This window comes from Arvicanthis niloticus, chromosome 6 (assembly GCF_011762505.2).
Source record: "Arvicanthis niloticus isolate mArvNil1 chromosome 6, mArvNil1.pat.X, whole genome shotgun sequence".
Classification (NCBI taxonomy): Eukaryota; Metazoa; Chordata; class Mammalia; order Rodentia; family Muridae; genus Arvicanthis; species Arvicanthis niloticus.
This window is the reverse complement of record NC_047663.1, coordinates 48,526,810-48,548,356: the sequence shown is the minus strand read 5'-3', so window position 1 is coordinate 48,548,356 and position 21,547 is coordinate 48,526,810. Positions and strand designations below refer to the sequence as shown.

General features: G+C 52.2%; 1 protein-coding gene and 1 long non-coding RNA gene across 4 annotated transcripts in view; both read left to right on the top strand.

Annotated features, from left to right (window-relative positions):
* Positions 1-455: 455 nt before the first annotated feature.
* Positions 456-7,069, top strand: LOC143442757 (uncharacterized). The gene is made up of 3 exons (XR_013111206.1): positions 456-682; positions 3,328-3,412; positions 6,628-7,069. It is a non-coding gene; the product is annotated as an uncharacterized LOC143442757 (long non-coding RNA).
* Positions 7,070-8,768: 1,699 nt separating this feature from the next.
* Atp2a3 (ATPase sarcoplasmic/endoplasmic reticulum Ca2+ transporting 3) overlaps positions 8,769-21,547 on the top strand; it is a 32,679-nt gene continuing 19,900 nt past the window's right edge. For 2 of the 3 annotated variants that reach the window (XM_076936378.1, XM_034505784.2), the window contains exons 1-7: positions 8,769-9,067; positions 18,074-18,091; positions 18,332-18,414; positions 19,552-19,656; positions 19,822-19,960; positions 20,237-20,317; positions 20,409-20,494. In XM_076936378.1, the coding sequence (XP_076792493.1) occupies positions 8,920-9,067; positions 18,074-18,091; positions 18,332-18,414; positions 19,552-19,656; positions 19,822-19,960; positions 20,237-20,317; positions 20,409-20,494 (660 nt within the window). In that variant the 5' untranslated portion in view covers positions 8,769-8,919. Of the gene's footprint in view, positions 9,068-17,785; positions 17,853-18,073; positions 18,092-18,331; positions 18,415-19,551; positions 19,657-19,821; positions 19,961-20,236; positions 20,318-20,408; positions 20,495-21,547 lie in introns of all 3 variants that reach the window. The other variant, XM_076936379.1, reaches the window with a different exon arrangement.

Genomic DNA, 21,547 nt, shown 5'->3' with positions numbered 1-21,547 from the left:
TGTTCCTGCTTGCTGGCTTCTTGCCTCCAGGATCTGGGTGGGTATTGCCCTGGGCCAGCTTCCTGCTCAGATCACAGACAGTCTGGCGAACAGAGGCCAGAGCCAAGCTGGGTTCTTGAGAATAGACTTGGAACCGGGGGTCACCGCTCAGGAGCAGTAGCCTGGTCCCCTCTGTGGTATTCCCACCATCAGCTCCAAGGTGACTATGACAGGGAACTCCCACATTTCTTGCTTCACATAGAGAAAAGTGGAGTTCAGGGACACAGTGCATCTGTTCACAACCACACAGTAGCACTTCAGCTTTAGCGGTGGCCTCTGCGGGTGGAGCTTCTCCCCATTGTCAAGGGTGACTGGTAGGATTCTTGGCCACCTCAGCACTTTCCCAGGCTGTAACTCAGGGCTCAAGAGACGAGTCAGGGTGTGTTAACAGCCGCATAGGGCCCAGCGCTCTGGTGCAAATGTCTGGCTGCTTCCCTCCACAGTGTCGCAGCTAGGAGCTGAGACTCTGTCCGGAAGGCTGGGTGAGCTCCCTGCTCTACTGTCCACCAGGGTGTCGCTTTGCCTCGTCTGGTGTAGAGAAGTTGTCCTTTGAAGGATATAGTGAAGATGCCAGCTCTTCTGAGGCAGGAGGATGGCAAGTTTCAGGCCAGCCTGGCTAAGGAGACCCCCATCTCACAACAAGGTATTTAGCTACCTAACTAAGCAGTGCAGCAGCAGCAGCAGCAACTTAGATCAGACCCCCTAAGTTACTAACTGTTGTTCTTCTTCCTTACTCTGAGACCCTGTCTAGAGACATACTCCCCATCCCACCTCCAGCAGCTGCTTTTGTGAATAATCCACCAGGAGGGCCTGGGCTGATTTGGATATGCAACTGAGGGGTGTGGCTCCAGGGAATTTGAGGCAAATAGAATTCAACTTGCAAATTTGGATATTTTCATAGAGTGTGGTTGTTGGAAGCCAGGGAACACAGCCCCACAGGAGCTCCCTTTCACCACCGCCCTCCCCCGAGATCCAGTGACATCCATTGTGGCTAACCACTCCGGGAGTCACCACACTTAGTGGTAACAGATTCCCCTAGTCTCCTGAGCCAGGGTTGGGTTAGCCATAAGTTGTACCATCAGGGAAAGTCCCCCAGAGAGTAGAGGACATTCTTAGGTCACACAGAGCCAGCTCTGGGTTAGGTCAGAGAGTTCTCTATGTATCTGCTCTGAGCTGGCCCAGGGCCCAGGCATCAAGTGTCTTGGACACAGAGCCTGGCCCTGCTACGCTAAGGACCTGCCCACCTTTGTCAACTTTGCCCACATCTCTAAGCTCCCAGGCTCTACCTGGAGACCTGGAAAGGACCCAGGGCACTGGGGGGTGACCTGGCAGAAACAGAGCCCAGGCAGTGAGCCACAATGACAGGATATCCCCAGGGAGCTGGGTTGGCTGCCTACACAGGGAACACTGGGGTGGAGACCTGGCATAGCTGGACCCGAAGGCCCCAAAGGGCACAGAGAGGGAAAGTCAGGACAGCTGGTCCCTCCAGGCAGTGAATGGGCTAGCATTGTCATGGAAAGTGTGACCACAAGCAAGATCGAAGCAGAGGAAGTGGGGTGCCCGCAAATAGAGATGTGAATATTTTCCACTACCCCATTCTGAGAGCCAAAGGCATCACTTTTTCCTGGGGGCCACATAACCACAGTTCACTAGCGATCTTAGAATTAGACGTGGGTCTATCCCACCTGCGATCTGGCTGTAGGTCCAGAGTGAAAGGGGCTTTCCCAGACTCTACAGCCAGCACTGTGTCCAGGAGAATCCAGACTGGCCTGAGGACTTGACCAACCACAGAACTCAGCTCTAGCCTGGAAGAACCCAGAGAAAGGCCCACCCTAAGCCCCTCTCCAACCCTGCACACGGGGCCTGACTCTTAGGCTCCCCAGAGGCCTCCTCTCTGTTCCACATGAGAAGTCCCACTTTTTAAGCTGTGTCTCAAGGACTACAGGCTTGGCTGGTATGACCATTTCCAAGGCAAATCAGGGTTCTGTGTCAACTCAGCTCCCGTTGAGGCTGTCTGTGCAGGCACACTCAGACTGGTCAGGTGTGCCCTCTTCCTGCCAGGCAGGCCCACTCTTCTCATTGCTATCATGCTAGTAGTTGGAGCACATGACTGGCCAAGAGACGATGCCTTCATGGCAGACGCTAGGGTAAGTGAAGCAGTATGGAGCTAGGAGGGGACCCTGAGAGTCATGTGGACATGGGCAGGTTCCAGCTCCTCTCTGGGCCTTAGGCCCCTGAGTTCACGATGTGATTGTGATGCTTGATTTGTCTCACGATATGAACCCTGACAGACATGGTGCTCACTCATCCCCCCCCCCACACACACACACACATCTCATCTGCTTTTCCTGCCCCATTACACTGGCAAGAATTGCTTACACTGGCAAGAATTGCATTTAATTAACATCATGGAGAGTCTAATAGGTGGTGGCTCAGGTGTTGAGAAGAGAAATGAGACACACCCCTCCTTGCCCTTCAAAGTTCCATCCCACCTGTGGCCTCCTCATTAACCAGTGCCCTGTGTTTCCCTGTTGGCCTGAACCCTCACTGGTGGCTTCCAATGGGCGTGTCCCTCCACGATGGGTACCATCTAAACCACACAGGTTGTCTCAGGGACAGCCTGGACTAAAGGTCATTACAAAAAATCACCCTCTAGGGTAGGAATGTCCTAAGAGAGTTTAGATGGCAGAGAAGACTGGTCTTCCAGAGAAGGTAACAGTGTGGACAAGGATAAGGAGAAAGCAAATCTTGGAGAAGGAATAGAGACCAGTTGACTGGACTAGAATCTGAGGTAGCGAAAGGGCAGGGGCATGAACTGAGCCTGGCAAGTTGTCCTGGAGGACAAGTGGTGGAGCTGACCTTACTGGGAAAGAACACAGAAGTCAGGGAAGACTCTTAGCAAGGGAGAAGCCCCATAGTTCCTTTAGGAAGGACAGTGGCTGCGGCAGACAAAGGAAGAGGAGGGCCTTAGAAGTAGGCCCACCCTCTCATGACATGCTACATACTCTTCCTGAGGACCAGGGGTGCCTCTGGAGGGAGCGGACAACTTCCTTTCCTTGGTCTGGCTGGGGAGATAAGGGGGTGAGGACAGGAAGTTGCCTTAAGGAGTTAGCAGCATGGCCTGATGTACCAGGCCTAGCCATTGCAGGGCCAGTCTAGATATAAGGGGAAGAGGCACAAAATGCATAAGTGTCCTGGCCTAGCCTGGGGACCCCAAGTGCTTCTCTCTCTGTCCACTGTTAACAAGCCCACTCCTTTGGTCCAGTAGGTGACATGTGTTCCTTCTAGGACAAGTATCATGTGTCTCCACAGTGGACAGCTATTCTACGTATGCCCTCTGGATAAGACCCAGCAGCCTCTAATCCCAACAGAGGTAGGTAGATTTCTGTGTTTGAGGCCAGCCTGGTCTACAGAGTGAGTTCCAGGACAGCCTGGGCTACACAGTGAAACCCTGCTTCAACAAAATGAAACTAAAGAAAACAAAAAGACAATAAACTCAGATCAGTGCTCAGCAGTGAGGATGAGGACACATGAGTTGTCTCCTGCCCTTCCCCCACCTCCAAGGTAAGGTTCTCAAGCCCACAAGCCCAAGTATTTTGCTTTGTTTTGGTTTTATAAGACATAGCTGGGGCTGGCCTTGAACTCAAGAACCTCCTGCCCCAGCCTCTTGAGTTCAGGGACTAAAGGAATGCACTACCTACCTGGGTGAAACGCAGCAACTCTAAAAAGAATTTAGTGCAGTGCCCTTGGTGCAGGGTCCTCCCCAGTTGTTTTAGTGGCAGATGGATCCTTGCCTGGTATGCAGGCTCCTCCCTTCTCAGGCCATGGGTCTGAGTCTCTGGGGGGAAGGCAGGGCTACTCTATGCATCTAAGAGAAATCAGGGTGCTGGACTGTGGCCCCAATGCCAGACACAGGGCTTATGTGGAAGGCCTTTCTCCCCAGGAAGCTTGTTTTCCATCTCCGTCCATGGGAGTATGCAGTAATGGTCATCACAGGTTCCGCTGCAATTCCTGTTAACCTCAGTAGGTCTCTACTGAATGCATTCTGGCTCCCAGCCCAATAGCTAGCCCCTGGAGCTACTGAAGCCTGTCTTCTACTTCCAGATAACAGAAACCCCAAAAGACCCCTAGTTGGGATTTTATTGACTGGTCTGAGTGAAAAGACAGACAGCTTAGGCAGATCGAGGTGTTCTTATGGCTCCATCAGAAACCCATCTCTTAGTTAATTAACTCTTTGCAGCACTGGGAACCCAAACTGGGCTTTAGCTGGGCAGTAGTGGCTCACAAACTCAGGAGGTAGAGGCAGGTGGATCCCTGTGAGTTCAAGGCCAGCCTGGTCTACAGAGTGAGTTTCAGGACAGCCAACAATACATAGAGAAACCCTGTCTTGAAAAACAAACTAAGCAGGCCTTAGCACATGCCAGGCAAGTGCTCTACCATTGAAGTACGTCTTAGCCCAGAAATAATCCATTTCCCTTCTGCTGTGGCCCCTCTTTCCTCTTCCTCCTCTTCTCCTGCCTCCTTTTCACCTCAGTTCATATAACTCAGCTGACCTCAAACTCCCAATCCTGTTGCCTCAGGTTTCCTGACTCGTGAGTTTGTGAGCTTGTCTGCACTGCCATTCCCTCTGATATCCAAACGTTATCCTTGAGGTGACAAGATGGCTACCAGCCATCAGTAGATAATAGGATAAAAATATTTCCCCAACGTTCTAACAAAAATCGAAGTCAATATATCTGGTTGGCTGTGTTCTAGTCAATGCTACTTTTGAGACAACCAATCTTTGTGGCCAGAGAACTACAGGCTGTCTTGTTTTCTGGGATAGTCACACGCTGGCCTCTGGAGCTCAGAAACAGGATCGTCTCTAGAGAAGCCAGAGAGTGGGAAGGGAAAGGGAAAGCTCCCAAGATGACGGCTGAGGCAGACAGAATGCTGCCTGTGGTTCTATTTCCTGAACCCTGGGAGTGGCCCGTTATGTCCAAGGGTGGCTGAGAACACTACCTTTTTCTCCTCCTCCTCCTCTTCCTCCTTCTTTCTAAGCTTAGATAGACTACATTTCCCAGCTCCCCTTGCAGTCAGGTGGGGCCACGTGATTGAACTACAGCCTGCAGAGCATAAGAGGAAATGACATCATCACTCCCCAGGACAAGCTCATGAAAACCTCCTATGACTGGTGCCATGTTCTTCCTCTCCCACCCCGCACCTACGGCTCCATGGAGCTAGTGTGGTGGCCTTGCTGCCACAGTGAAGAAAGCAGGGCCACCAAAGGAAAGAGTTTGGGTCTCAGTATCACCACCTTAAGTGTTCAGTCAGCTGCATGCTCTACACCATTAGAAATAAACCCTTGTAGGCTGTAGCCCTGACACATTTATTTTGGGCTGACTTTGTTGTGGCCGTTGGCTTACCCTGACAATTCCCCCAGAGCAAAGCGAAGCTCAGAGGTGTGAAACACCTAACCCAGGGCCACACAGCTGAGATTTGGAGCTGGACTTCCTTCTAATGATACAACACAACTCTTTACCTCAAAAACCAAACCAGGCTGGGGGTATGCGGCAGTGGGGTGGGGGGAAGGGGTGGTAGCATACACCTTTAACCCCAGCCCTTGGGAGACAGAGGCAGGTGGATCTCTGAGTTTGAGGCCAGCCTGGTCTACAGAGTGAATTCTAGGATAGCTTGGGCTACACAGAGAAACACTGTCTCGAAAGACCAAATCAACTAAACAAAGAAATAAGAACAGAAAAGAACTACAAATATCCAGAAATTTGTTCAAATACAATCACATCTGTAGAGGAACCCTCAAACCCCTTGAAAAGGGTGGAAACTCCCTCCCCCACTCTCCCTTCCTCCCCCACTCTCCCTCCCTCCCCCACTCTCTCCCTCCTCCACTCCTCCCTCCCTCTCACACTCTCTCCCTCTCCCCCTTTACCCCCTCTCATACTCTCTCCTTCCCCCACTCTCTTCTCCCCACTCTCTCCTCCTCCCCACTTTCTATACCTTAGCTCACTGCTCCCCTGGGCTTGATTTTCCCTTACTCCCCTGTTCTTCCACCAGACATAGCACTGAGTCTGAAACCCTAATGAACTCTGGTCCCCTTCAGAGTTGGAGCTCTGGCCTAAGGTTTATACTGTCAGGAGAGAATCTGCTTGGCTCAGCTCACCCTGTTTTGTATTGTTGGGCCTGGACACTTTTCTTCCCCTTGGGGTGTGTGTGTGTGTGTGTGTGTGTGTGTGTGTGTGTGTGTGTGTTGGTATGTATACAGGTGGCTTAGGCTGCCTCCGAGGACAACTTCAGTCCCAAATAGAGAAGTATTCTTTAACACCCTGGAGTACCTCAGGCCTCTGACACCCATGTGGCTTTCAGCCTCACCTTGTTGCTCTTCTGACCCATGCTCAGCAAGCTGAAACCAGAAACTCTTTCCCTGTCCCTGTCCATCATTTCCCCAGGTTAGCTCCATGGAAGATTTTTCTAGAAGGCAAATCTGATCCTATCTCTCATTGCTTAAAAGCTTAAAAGCAGTGAGAATAAGGACCAGTCTAATCAAGGATTGGTGTCTAAACTTGGCACCCCCCCCCCCCATCTATCTTCCAGATTGCCATCTCCTGCTCCCATGATGCAGCTCTGCTGGGACTGGGTCTCCATCTGGACACGAGGCTGATGTTTCCCACATTTAATTCAAACAGCTTGTGACAGGTTGCGACACCCAAACCCTTCCAGGGAACACCTGCCTCCTCCTGACTGCCCGGCTCCTCACATGAGGTAGCCAGGCGAGATTCTGCTGGCGAACTGCCACCATCTGCCCTGTGGGAGAGTTGGAAAGCTCTGGGGTGAGCTAGGCCTGGGGCTGTGAGGAAGTAGGGAGAACAGACACGCATGCCCTTTGGACAGCCTGCTCGTGACCATGTCACCCTAGCCTCGAGCCGTCGTCTAGGCGCAGGCAGGGACACAATTGGAAACACAGAAGTGATGAACAGGGAATGTGAAATGACTGAGGGACTTGGAGACGTTCGGAGGAAGGCTCAGAAGTCCTGATGAGGACAGCCAGGCAGGTGGGCACGCTGACCCGACCCGACCGGTGTATTCACTTGCTGGGTAGGAACCACCGTTTTGCTCTGCCCATAGAGTTTGAAGATGGGGTGGAGTGGGCTGGGGAAAGGGGTGGGGCTGCCAGAGCAAACAATCAGGCCTGGGGCTCTGCCTTCTAGCAAAGTCAACTCACAGCTGTGGGATGGGAAACGTGGGAGAGGCTAGGGTTGACATCCCCTGAGGTTGGCAGAGGAGGTGTCAGCCCCCAGGGTGTGTGTGTTTGGGAGGATGTAGGGGTGTCTGCTGCTTGAATGCCTATACCTCCATGTCTCTGGGAGTGAGGGGCCAGTATCCCTGGGCGGCTCTGTCTCCTGAAAGAGTCCTACCAAGTTTCCTAACAACTTACAAATGGTGAGACTGCCTGCATCTGGTCCTGGTCAGAGGGAAAGGGGTGGATGAAGATGTTGGAGTATACACTTGTAATCCTAGCATTCTGGAAGCTGAGGCAGGAGGATTGCCAAGAATTTAAAGAAAGCTTGGACTACATAACAAGACCTTGTCTTAGAAAAATCCCAAGCAAACAACTAAAATGTCAGTTGGAAGGAGACCCAGCCATAAAAGCAGCATTCCTTTATCCCGACAACAGCTGAGACCCAGCTGACATCATAGAGTCTGGACAGCCCTTCCAAAGCCACTAAAAGGCCCAACTTGTCCCCATCCTCACCAGCCAATATTTGGAAAGCATAGAGGGGTGGAAACAGAATATGAAAAAACCTGACTCTGGGGTGCCCATGCTCAGGCAGGCTGTGCAAAAAGGTAGAAACTATGCCGACAGCCTTGGTGATCCAGCGACTGCACTGAGACCAACAGCGGAGGAGGAGCGGAGATGAGATCACGCTGTTCTCTTGGCTCCCCCTCTTGGAAGGTGAGTGGTCTCTGCCTTCCCACCTCCTCAGGCCTACAACCCTTCGGGGGAGTGCCGATATAGGGGAGTTTCCTCTGTCCCTGTCCTTCCTCCAGTCAGGGTCACTCCCACCAGGCACCCTTAAGCAAGGAACCCCTCTGCCTCGCTCCTGCTCCCGGGGTCTCTCTGAATGCCCACCCGCACCATTCACCTGTGGGGGATGTTGGAGTGGTAACAGCCTGGTGCACTTTACTTTCTTCCAAACCACGGGGCCACTCTTAGGGTCCTAGAGATGCTAGTGTATGAGGTGTGGGCACTTGTCGCAGGACCTCTGGGAAAGTATAAAGCGTACACATTCAGCACCCGAGGAAAAAATGCATTAGGTTGTTTCTTCCACAAGAGACACCCCCCCCCCCCCCAGGGCACTGCGTCTACTTCCTTCCAGACTCCGGGTCCTGCTGTGCAGAGGTGCCCCCAAACGGTGGAAGTGAGATACCACCAAATGGACATCTGCAATTTGCAACCCCCCTTACTACCCCCCCCCCCCCACACACACACTCCCTAGCTCCTAGGACACAGAGAGGCCGCGACGTGGCAGCTGTAGGTCCCCCAGCTTTGCAGACCGGGTTCGAGGCTCTCTAGCTGCAGCTTCAGTACTGGGGGGGGGGGGGAGGTTCGGTAGGACTGGAGGGCAGCATACTAGGTCCCCCCCCACCCTCAGTGGGGCGGGGCGGGGCGGCGGCTGCGAGTGAGGCCGGAAGGGGTGTGGGTTCAGGGCGGGTCCCGCGCCGCCCCGCCCAGAGGACGGAGCCCCGGGCACAGCATCCTGGCGCGGGCCCGGCTGCCACCGCCACTGCCGTCGGGGAAGGTCCCAGCGCGGTCATGGCCTCCCGAGGCGCCCGCCCCGACCCAAGCTCGCAGCACTCCACACAGTAGCCCCGAGGAGAAGCGGCATGGACGTCGCGGACGGCCGGGCTGGCAGCATGGAGGAGGCGCACCTGCTCTCGGCTGCCGACGTGCTGTGTCGCTTCTCGGTGACAGCCGAGGGCGGCTTGAGCCAGGAGCAGGTGACCGACGCGCGGGAGCGTTATGGCCCCAACGGTGAGCGTGGGTCCCTGCCCTGCATTGGGGAGTGGTTGTGCCCCCCCCCCCCCCCATTCGGCAGGAAGCCGAGGCTCAGTAAGCCTCCGCAAATGAGCATGGGGCACCTGGCGGGGCCTCCCGGTCTCCTTCGCAGGAAGGAGCAGGATCCGGCTCTCCACTCCCCGTCACGATGCACCCCTGCAAGTCTTAGCCCCTTTTATCCCAGAGTCTCACTGGATGCCGGCACCTGCTGTGCGATCCGCGGACAGCCTGCAGGTGCAGACTCTGAGGCCCTCCAGCCAGGGACTCCGAGGCCCAGCCTATCGGGGGTTCCGATGTCTCCCCGGAAGGTTCACGAAGGCGCCTGAGAAGGCGCAGCTTGTCAGCTGTCAGCTTTGGTGCTCTTAACCCCAGTCCTAGGTCTTCCTCTTTCTGCAACCCCAAGCGGATGTGGCTGGCGGGAGTTGATGTGGGTTTGAACTGCTGAGGCAAAGACCCACCTTCTTGGAGGAGCAGGTCGGAGGTCTGGGAGCTCCCTGAGGAGTCTTTCCCCCAGCTGGTGATCTGGAGTGGTACCTGCCCCATCTCTGGGGACGGAGGAGCCCACGTACTCTTTCAGTTTACTGAAAGAGGTATGGCTTCCTCCTCTCCCTCCAAGGAGCATGGGATTCTCCTTCCTGCCAAAAGTCTTGCCTGGCCATTGCCAGTAGACTCCATCTAGATGTGGCCCACACATTGCTAGGAGCTTGTGGGGTGGACATACAGAAGTCCCCTGCAATGTCCTCCTGAGTAAGACCTGTCACTCCTGGCTCAGGGCCACAGCACCTGTAAGCTTGAGGGAAAAGGAGGGAGGAGAGAGAAAGGGAGGAGGAAGAGGGAGAGGAAGAAGAAGAAGCAGAAGAAGCAGAAGAGGAAGAGGAGGAGGAGAGTGCCCCCCACCCATTCCAAACTTCTGTCTTTTTGGAGAGCCCCTAACCCTTTGAGAGTTGCCAGGCACTAGAGGGAACCATGCTCTGGCCTGGGTGTCCCTCTGCTCAAAGCACGGTGGTAAAGTAGGAAGAACTGTCACAAAAGATGCTTTGGGTTTGTATTGGTTTATGAAAACCACCTCTTAAGTAAATATTATCTTTCTGGAGCAGAAATCCTTTTTCAAAAAATTAGTTGCTATATTTAGTTGAGCTGTGGGAGGAACTAGGAGATAAATATTATTTAATATCCCCCATTAGTGACTTGGCAGTGAGGGTGCCCTTTACTGAAGAAGACAGGGCTAGCAGTGTCTGCCTCAACCCTGAGGGAGAGGAGGACAGGTCTGGGGTCTGCAGTCTATTTGATGTTACTGTGGTCCTTGGTTCCCATATGAAGTTGGAGGCTCAGCCTTTAGTTCTGTCCCAGGTCACACAGAGTCTGTCCCTGGAGGGCTCTGGCCTAGTTCACTCTTTTTTCCGGCTCATGCCTTCATTGGTTCAGAAGAGGAGATAACCCAGAGAGAGGGAACCCCCAGCCCCCTTATGCCATGTAGTGTTGTCTGGTGAGGGAATCTCAGGTAGGTGTGTGTGTGTGTGTGTGTGTGTGTGTGTGTGTGTGTGTATTGTGACGGGAGAGGAGAGGATACTAGGCTTGGCGTGTGATGGGACAGGCAGAAAACATTGGCAGGGTTGTTTCAGGTGCCTCTGTGTTGATGGTGTTAATAGTGAAAGCTCCGACTTCACTGAAGAACTGCTTCACACCAGGAGCCTCTCAGCACTTCTCATCAATTAGTTTGGTTCTTCTTCCAAACAACTCTGTTGGACAAAGTAAGGACTTTGTCTCCCCGTTTCACCAAGGAGGTGAATGAGACACTAGAAGCTTAAGTATCTTGCCAAGGTCACAGTTAGTGGTGGAGTTGGTCCTGGGGCCTCTCTTTAGTTTTTTCTGTCGGTATCGGGCAGTCACAGTTTTTGTCCTTCAGTGCTGGCACCTGTGCTAGGTGTTGGGGTTGTGTGGACAGCAACTATTCCTGCTTCCTTCGGGCCTCTGACCTCCGTGTCCCTCCCATCACTGGCTTGTTCCTCAGGAAGCTGTCCAAGGCTCTGGAAGTTGTCAGGTGAGCAGAGGGGAAGCAGCTGCCTCTCCCTGCCTCCTGCTCTCTCTGTCTGTGTGTTGGGGTTGGAGGAGGGGAGAGGGTTGGGTGTCCTCCAGTCACTGCTCAGCCTCTGGAGTCAAGCAGAAGGGGTGAGCACCCTGTCTCTGCTCAGGCTAAGCAAGCCTCTTGGACACTCTGCCGTGGCTTCCTTGTTATGAGGCGACAGTAGAACCCGGGTCAGAGTTGTTTGTGCTTAGTGAGGTCACTTCCATACAGTCGTCCTGCCCTGTAGCCAGGAGGTGGGGCTGAGCTTTGGGCCAGAAGCTGGGTGATCAGAAGGGCAGGGTGTGCAGGCAAGGGGGACACCCCAGGGACTAGTGCTCCCCTACCATAGGTGGCTATGCACCTGCAAGGTCGTCAATGCTGGAAACCACAAGGAAGTCATTTGCTTAAGTCCTCCAAGTTTGCAAATTCTGCCTGGGGTGGAGAAATGGTGGGGGCACTGGGGAATCTCTCCCTCCCAACTCTACCCTCCCTTCCCTGATAGAAAACCTCAAAGCTGGGTAGAAGCCTCAAACAACTATTAAAGAGACCGGTCAGGAGGGCCAACACACATAGAGACACACCAGCCTTTGTAGCCCTGCGTCAGCCTCCCGAGTGCTGAGATTATAGTCTTGTGCTGCCAAGCTGGGCTTGATCGACATTTTTGGTTTTAACACTGCTCAGGATTGACCCAGGGCCTTGCATCCACCAGGCAAGACTTCTAACCACTGAGCTGTATCTTTAATCCTAAATTTATTTATTTTACTTTTTAAATAAAAGAGTGCAAAAAGTATACAGCCTCTCCATGGATACTCATAGGGGCCTGGAGAGGGGCGCTAGGATCCAGGCTTGTTTTGTTTTTTTGTTTTACAGTGAAGGAGGTAGCCAGGACGTGCTGGTCCTCTTGCCTGCAGCCCCTCTGAGCTTCTTGTACCCTCACGGGGTCTCAGCGTGGCTGCCTGCAGCTCCTTCACCCTGTTTCCCAGGGCTGCTGGCTGCTGGGTGGTTTGTGGCCTTTGTGGCATTACAGGGAGCCTTCTACCCCCATATCATGTCCCACTGTGAGTGGCATTTCCAGGACAAGCTCCTAATGGAACTGGCAGAGCAAAACAGGAGTGTTTATACTTTGGGGGGATGCGGACGAGCTGCTCCCCACTGGGTTGTAGCAGTTGACCTGCCCACGTCTGACGCCAGTGGCGTCAAAGCCCAGGTCAGGGCTGATCTGATGGGAAAGTTCTTCTTATTGCTTTCCTTGTTTGTTTGTTTGTTTACCTGTTTTCAAGTCAAGTTTGACATCTGTGGATGCTTAGAAGCCACCTGACATCTGTATGTTCCTAAATGGCACAGGCCAAGGCCAGAGGCAAGATAGCGACAGGCTCACCCTGACACAAACATCTAGCCCTGAGGACCCTGGAGAGCTAAGGATGTTGGGTCAGGCAAAATCCCAGAAGGACTCAACAGTCCCTCCACTGTACCCTTGTTTTCTGCCTTCACCCCAGGCCCTAGTTGGCACCAGAATGGGGAACCTATATGACCCTCAGAAACAAGATAATGAGGTCAGGGCAGCCGTGGCCTCACGCTCTGGCTGACCTCTAGCCCCTTCTGGGTCCCAGTGTCTTCAGCATAGCAGAAGTATGACCCCCATCTCCTAAGCACCTCTCAGTATTGAAACTGCCTCTGCTGGGTGCCATGTTGCCTGCAGCCATTTTGGGCTTCACCTTAGTTGTCATATCTCCTAGCCCCTTACTGAAGGCTGCCGAGCTACAGTCTCAATCCTGCCCCATGGTGACCTCTCACCCCTTTGTACCCTGTGTACAGGGTGGGGTCTGCCCTGTGATATGACAAGACACATGAGTGTTGACACGCCTTTCACCACTAGCTCCAGGTAGTCTGGGGTGCCCCTCTGCAGCACAGGAACCCCTTCTCCCTTGATCCCTCACAGGTCTGCCTCAGAGCCAGGCCAGGCTAGCCACTCTAGCTGGACCCTGGAGACAGGACACAGCCAGGTGGGTTGGGCGGGCCCTGCCTAGCTAGAACCTCTCCCTGCCTCCGCAAGTGACAATTTAATTGCTCTGTAAATTTGCCTTGGAGGAAGACCTTGGTGAGTTTCTGCCTCTCCCAGCTGGAACTGACATTTAGAAGTAGAAATTCCAGTTTTCAGTGTTGAGAGGAAGAAGGAGTCGGAGGGGGGAATTAGAGGAGCAGGTGGTTCGTGGAGCAAGTGGGAGAGGGGGGAGTATGAGCTGCTGAGTGGTGTACCCAGCTCCTCACCCTCTGGTTCATAGCTCCTGGGCATGGGCAGTAGGCCCACGCCCTGGCCTAAGCAACTAAATAAACAATGGCCCTGAGAATGGGTGGGATGGGGTGACAGCACAGTGTGGCTCCAGGGGTGGCTCAGCCTGCCTTGGTGGCTAGAGGCCCAGTACCAACTCCTGGTCAGAGAGTGGTGTACTGATAAGGGTTGTATGAGAGGTCCCCCGGCTTCCTAGAGTCTTGATGAGGCGGTGAGAGAGGCATATGGAGGGAAACAGAAGGTGGTGGCTCTCGTGGGGCCTCTTCCTTGGGTGTAGAGAAACAAACACCTCAGATAGCGATGACAGGTGGGGAAGATCAGGGGAAGCCTGGGAGCCTGCACTTAAGTCCTGAAGCTCAGGAAGGAGACAGAGGGATAGAAGGACAGAGGGACAGAGGCAAGGCTCCATGCTTTGTGCCAGGCGCTCTTCTGGGTGCTGGAGACATCACATTGACCAAATCCTGCTGTGGACCAGACCTTTGGACAACCATCAATGTGTTGACGTCTGGTGACTGTGCTGTGTCCATCTCAGGAGCCTTTCTTTGGCCAATCACCCGGACTTCAGTCAGCCTCAAGAGCCAATCCGATCATCACAGCCTTTGTGCAGATGAGGAAACAGACACGGCCCGTGGGGCTTGCCAGTGGTCTTAGCATAGCAAGAATAAGAGCAGGATTTGAACTCTGGCCCTTGGGACCAAATTCCGTGTTCTGAGTCTCTTTTGTGTGAGACTCAGGGATAGAGTGGGGATAGGATCCTACCAAGTTACTGCCTTTGCCCTGTGCAGCTGTCTGCACTGTAGGGGACAGGGCAGGCGGCCCTCTGTTTGCAAATAGGATGTCTGTACCAAGACAGGCCTGGTAGCACATCAGTCCTCAGGACCAGCTGGGGACAGGTAGGAGAGCCAAGATCTTTCTCCTCAATGGGGACTCATCTAGACATGGGCTTCCTCTGTGACTCTGGCACTTACTCATCTGATAGATTCAGGTCTGTCAGGGTCTTAGTGGAATTCAGAGTATGAAGCACACCAGACTTGAACAGGCAGGATATTATGGCCCCCAAAACCCTACCTGTGAGGAGAACAGATCCTCTGGGAGCAGGTGATTTGGGCAGATGGACCTGAGCTCTCTACAAAGGAGATGGGCATCCAGGTAAGTATGCAGGACCCCAAGGTCTTTCAGGTGTTCTTGACAGAGCAGTTAAGGGACCAGGGCAAAAAAGACAGGACTGACTAGGAGTTACCATAGGAGGCCCAGAGCAGAGGTCAAGGATCGGATGGCCTGGGTGTAGAAATATCCCCTGACACTTCCCCGCTGTGATCATGAAGTTGAGACTCAGCCTCTCTGTGCTCAAGCACTGTGAAGTATAACATTTGTATCTCCTCAAGCTTAGTGGGAATCCTAGAGAATGGGGTAACAAGGCAGCTGGGGTGGTCAGTGCTGCCTACTGGTACCAGATTGACAGGGTACCGTGCAGGCTGCACACCAGTCTTTCAGTTATCCTCTGGACGGAGTGTGGTAAGGCCACCCGCTTGGTCACAGTAAATAGGGATTCTGCTGTTGATGGTAATTGTCACAGTAACTCTTCCTGGTAGCTGTTGGAGACTCCATCTTTCCAGTGGGAGTCAGATGCTTGGTGGATTAAAATCCTTTGTGCCCTGGGCAGGGATTGGCATGGCCTTCCCCCTGACTACTGAGCTGCCTGAGCCTCCCTAGCAGTGGTTGGAGAGGGTCTAGTTATAACAGTAGAGGCCAGGCACTGCATTAACAACCCCCAAATCCTAGTAGCTAGCCAGGTAAGGTGGTGCACACCTGGAATTGCAGCACTTGGGAAACTGATGCAGGTGCGTCGTGAGCTCCAGGCAACCTGGGCTATACAGAGTGAGACCCTGAGATATCAAAAACAAACTGAACAAGAAAGCAACTCTAAACACAACCCCCTCAGTAGCCTAAGAAGACAGAGGCTCACTCCCTGCTATGTAGGGTAGCAGGTTGGGTATTTGTGATACAGGATGACATACCACACTCTGACTCTTGGGTTACCCCCGCTATAGTGGAGGGTCTGTATCCTGCCCACAGGCAGCATGGGTGGGATACTGACCCCCAGTTTAAATGAATTGAGTCAATAAAATTAAAATTAGAAATGTCACCCTCAGCCACACTAGCCATGTTCCCAGAGCTCAGTCTGGCTAGAGACTGGCTCACGTCTGGCTAGAGACTGCTGTTCCAGAATGGACAGAGACTCTGTCCATCTTCACGGAACAGTCTATGGGACAGTGACCCCCTAGAGAGTCTTGCACCAAAAACCTAGTCTGTCAACTGGGAAGTAACACACATCCTTTTTTTGGAAACTCTCCTGGGCTGAGGAGTACACGGTTACAATGTGGCCTTGAAGGGGGGGGGCGGGGGGGCGGGGACAAAAGTATATGGAGAAATGTGGTGACTTTAAAGAGTGGGTCACTGTGCGTCAGGGAACCAGAGGAGAGATCCAGGTGGACAAGTAGGAAAGGGAACTAGAGAGACACCCTTAGGGCAGGCAGGATGTAACCCGAAGACTAGAACTGCTGTGTGCGCCTGTGACACATATCCTACCCCTAGGCCTGATACCGACCAATGTATGTCACAAGGAGCATGGCATCCTGGGGCAGGGGTGGGGTTGAGGGTAGGGGCTTGCCTCACAGCAAAAGACTAGAGAAACAGCGGGAGGAAGTTAGGTTAGACTGGCAGCCCTTCTCTTGACCATGAACCTTAGTAAGAGCGACTCCTGGGTAGAACCCAGTAGAAGCTGCTGATATGTGCTGTGGGGTTGGGCACTGCTTTATTTGATGCAGGGGCATGGCTAAGATGACCTCTAAGAGACTCTGCTCCATTGAAGAACTGGCCCAGAAACTGGGCCCGGACCTCCCCCTGCCTTTCCTATTCACTTTGGTTAAATAGATCAGAAGGGAAAGTCTGTTTGATTTTAATCTCAATGCAGGACACTGGAGATTACATTTTCCGTGGAAAATGTCAGCCATTGCCTAAAATAGGACTTTAGAGAAAATGCGAGAAAGTGTATTTTTAGGTTATATGTTTCCCTCTTGGATCCCTGAGGGCCAGTGGCTGCTTGCTGCTGTCCCTGGTTCAGCTGACAGGTGCAGACCCTAAATCTCCTCTGTGCATGGTCTAGGAAGAGTTCCCACAGGAAAAAAAGTCTGTGGGCCAAGAACATGTGGACAGATGTGAGGAAGTGGGCCACGGTCAGGAAGTGGAAAGGAGAGAACGGGAGCCTGCATTACATATGGGGCCCGAGCTGCTGAGGATGCAGACCTTTTGAGTTGCCAAGGACTGAAGGAGTCAGAGTTCAGAAAGACTGATCACATGGGGGCTTATGACAGCTTCAGCTGGGGAAGGGCTCTTCCAAAGAGGGGAAGCTCTCAGGGCCCTAGCTCTGGGCTCCAGCCCCTGGCACCTGTTCACAGACACAGACACACAGACACAGACACAGACACAGACACAGACACAGACACAGACACAGACACAGACACAGACACAGACACAGACTTGCTGTGAAACTTTGTTCCAGTTGCTTGTCCACTCTGATCCCCTGTCCTTACATATGTGAAAAAGGCCTGGCACCTCCAGATGCCTCTGTCAGAGGCTGTTGGGAAACGTTTATGTTCCCAGGTACCCAAAGCAGCCAGCCAGTAATTTTACAGCTGGTATAAAATTAATTTAAGAATTGTAGGTGGTAGAGAAGTTTGGAGGGGGTGCTGGAAAGATGGCTCAGCAGTTAAAAACAATGGCTGCTCTTGCAGAGGAGCCAGGTTCGGTTCTCAGCACACCACTGTCTGTAACTCTAGTTCCAGGGAATCTGATGCCCTCTTCTGGCCTCCTTGGGTGCCAGGCATGGATGTGGTATACTTGAAACACTCTTACACATAACAAATAAAATAGAAGTTAAAAATAAACTTTTTAAAGAAGTTTGGCCTACTGGTAAACTGAGGCAGGTGCTACTGGTGTTTAGAGACAATATTCTTCACGGTGCTGTATGGCACTGCACACATAAGGGCTGTCTTCCTTGAGTTTGTCTGGAATGGCATCCCAAAAGGGGCCCCAAGAAGGACCTGAACATAGCTGATTCTATGGTGTTTAGAAAAACTAGGGGTATCCAGGGAGGCTGGGTGGTGGGATTTTAAGGTGCCTTTTTCTGGGCATTATGAGAAGCGCAGTCAGCTGAACACCCAGAACCTGTTAAGGCAGGGAGGCTCCAGCCAGAGTTGGCAGCCATACAAGGAAGATCCATGTGATGGGGTTTCAAGAACTGTGGACTCTGTGACCTTGGATTCTTTCTCTTCTCCAGGCCTCAATTCCACTTCTATGTAGGGGGTGGGGCTGGAAGCCCCCTCCCCTTCTGGTCTCATCCTAAGGTGAGCCAGGCCACACTAGACTACTTAGCAGAGTGGGGTGGGTAAAGGGTAGCCCTTGAGTTTGAACATTGATTCTGTAGCCTCAGAGCTGAAAAGACACATGGGACACTATGGTGGGCCCAGTGGGCTCCACGGGAGGGGTTTCCAGATGCCAGAAGATCCTACTAGTAACCAGTCTTCTCCTGTCTCTTCCTGTTCCCGTGGCTGCCTGGATCCTGCAGAGCTCCCTACCGAGGAAGGTGAGCCGTGGCTGGGGAGGCTGCAGGCTAGGAAACCCCTGAGCTAGACACCTTCAGGCTGTGACACCCCATCCCAGAGAGATGTCTTGAACCCTCAGCCAAGCCTTTTAGGACTTCGGACTTTTCCTCTGACTATCAGGGAGAGGGTCCCTAAAAGTCCCTAGTTGTGATGAGTGGAGAGGGTGATGGGGGTGGAGGGGAAATGACCAGGGACCTGGGCCTCACTCTCTCCTATTTCAGGGAAATCCCTGTGGGAGCTGGTGGTGGAGCAATTTGAGGACCTCTTGGTGCGAATCCTGCTGCTGGCAGCCCTAGTTTCCTTTGTAAGTAACCCCTCCCTACTATCCTGGGAGGCGGGTCCTAAAGGCTCTCAGAGCCATGGACACTTCTGTGCTGGCTCCTACCTGAATTCCTCTAATTCGTTTATGCCTGGTCAACCTCAGCATCCTTGATTTTTGAATCAGATGGTTCTGGGTGGGGATAGGGGTGGTCTGATATGCTGAGCATCCTGGCCTCCCTATCAGGTACCAGCATCATCTCCCAGTGATGTGTCAAATGTGTCTTCAGATTGCTAGATGTCTGTTTAAAGGCCCTTGGTCTCCTCTTGGGATCCTCAAACAGTCAAGCCTCTGTGTTTGGCTTTTCTTTCTTTGTGCATTTCTCATTCTTGCTGTCTAGAGCCCTTCTGGACCACAGTCCCTGGGCTCAGAATTGGAGGTGGGGAGGGAGACAGTGTCTTCCATGGCTGAGCACAAGACTAATGCCAGGTAGACAGGTATGATTCCTGTTCCTGGGGAGGAGACCTTAGAGTGTGGAGCCCCATGGTACTGGCTGGGACTGCTTCTTCCTGTGCAGTGGTGGTGGCTGTCCTGGTCACTGTCCTTGTGAAAACTGAAACTCTTGCAAAAGAAAAACAAATCCATGCATGCAGACGTCTAAAATGGTAAAGCTGAAAGGATGCCTCCAGCCTTCAAAGAACAGATGAAAACGCTGAGGGCTTTGAAGGGAGGTGACAAGTCCCTCGTTGGGCCAAGAGGTGGATGAGGGACTTGGCCTGAGTCTCATTAAGGCTTAGATTCTGTAGTGGGAATGATGGTCCTCCGACCGGAGTACCCTGAACGTGAGGACTCACCAAAATCATGAAGGCTTGTGAACAATTTCTGCTCAGGATAGGTGGTTCTAACAAGTTCCCAGGAGTATCTGGAGTTGCCAATTGAGGACCATAGTGAAAAGTAGAGAAGACAGAGACGGGCCTCCAGCTGCCTTTGCCCCCTCAGAGGCTGGTTTGGGTGGGATAAAGGCTGTGTCCACCACATCTCTAAGGTGGGCATTCTTCCACCAAGACCTTCTCTCAGAGGCCTGGATTCCCCAGGGGAATAGACAGAATTCCAAGACTAAAAGTCAAGGGGCTCATCTCGGGGACCCCTAACATAGTCAGGCTGACAGCTCTGTCTCTGCAGGTCCTGGCCTGGTTCGAGGAGGGTGAGGAGACCACAACGGCCTTTGTGGAGCCCCTGGTCATCATGCTAATCCTCGTGGCCAATGCGATCGTGGGAGTGTGGCAGGTGGGAGGAGCTGGGCGTGGGCTGTCTCTGGGGTCTCCCATCAGCTGGGTGGGCTTCCTACTTTCAGGTCGATCTTAGGCCCCAAAAGTTTCACTCTCAAGGGGAGGCCTCCGGAGGCAGCAAAAGGAGACCCTGCTTACCCACCTGCCCACTTCTGTCCTGCAGGAACGCAACGCAGAGAGTGCCATTGAGGCCCTGAAGGAGTATGAACCTGAGATGGGTAAGGTGATCCGTGCTGACCGCAAGGGTGTGCAGAGGATCCGAGCCAGGGACATCGTCCCTGGGGACATTGTAGAAGTGGCAGGTGGGTATGTCCAAGTCCTTCTCTTTCACTACACGACACCAGGAAGCCTTGTTTCTCTCTTTGCTCCCGTCTTGAGATACAGAGGAGTGATGGTTAGGACCTCCCTAATCCCTGTTGGACAGATCCAGAGATTGTGGCCAGAGTGGCTGGGATCTGCCTGAAGGATCCTAGCTTGGGACTCCTCCTCTGGTCCTAGTCTTGCCTCTGGGAGCCTTCTTGGCTTTGCTGGGACAAGGGCCCCAGACCGCCCTCAGCCATGCTGTTCTCCCTGTGCAGTGGGAGACAAGGTACCTGCTGACCTCCGCCTCATCGAGATCAAGTCCACCACACTTCGAGTGGACCAGTCCATCCTGACAGGTGAGCCCCAAGGGCTCAGGTAAAGTGTGGGAGGGGCCAGGTGATGGGCTTGTCTCCAGGTGGGGCTTCTCATATCTCATCCTGTAATCAGGGGAATCCGTGTCTGTGACCAAGCACACAGATGCCATTCCAGACCCCCGAGCCGTGAACCAGGACAAGAAGAACATGCTGTTTTCTGTAAGTTTTGGGGATGCTTGGGGCTCAGCCTAGAAAGTAAAAATAGTCCCATAGGAGCTGTGGTGGGATGGCTCAGCTGATAAAGGTGCTTACTGCCAAGCCTGATCCCAGGGTTCACAGGCTGAAAGGGGATAACTGATTCCCACAAGTTGCCCCCAAACCTCCACACTTACATGGTGGCATATGCATACTTACCTGCCTCACACATACACCAAAAACAAAATGTAATACATTTTTTTGTTTGTCACTTTTTAAAAATTTATTTTTAGTTTTTTTGAGACAGGGTCTTACTGTACAACTCTGTGTATATATGTATGTGTGTACATATATATGCATGTACACATATATGTATGTACACATATGTGTATGAACATATACACATATACATACACACATACACATATACACATATACACACATACACATACACACATACACATATATACATATACACATATACACATACATACACACATACACACATACACACATACACACATACACACATATACACATATACATATATACATATACACATATACACATATACACACATACACACACACATACACACATACACACATACACACATACACACATATACACATATACACATATACATATACACATATACACATATACACACATACACACATACACACACACATACACACATACACACATACACACATACACACATACACACATACACACATACACACATATACACATATACATATACACATATACACATATACACACATACACACATACACACACACATACACACATACACACATACACACATATACACATATACACATATACATATACACATATACACATATACACACATACACACATACATACACACATACACACATATACACATATACATATATACATATACACACATACACACATACACACATACACACATACATACACACATACACACATACACACATACACACATACACACATACACACATATACATATATACATATACACATATACACATATACACACATACACACATACACACACATACA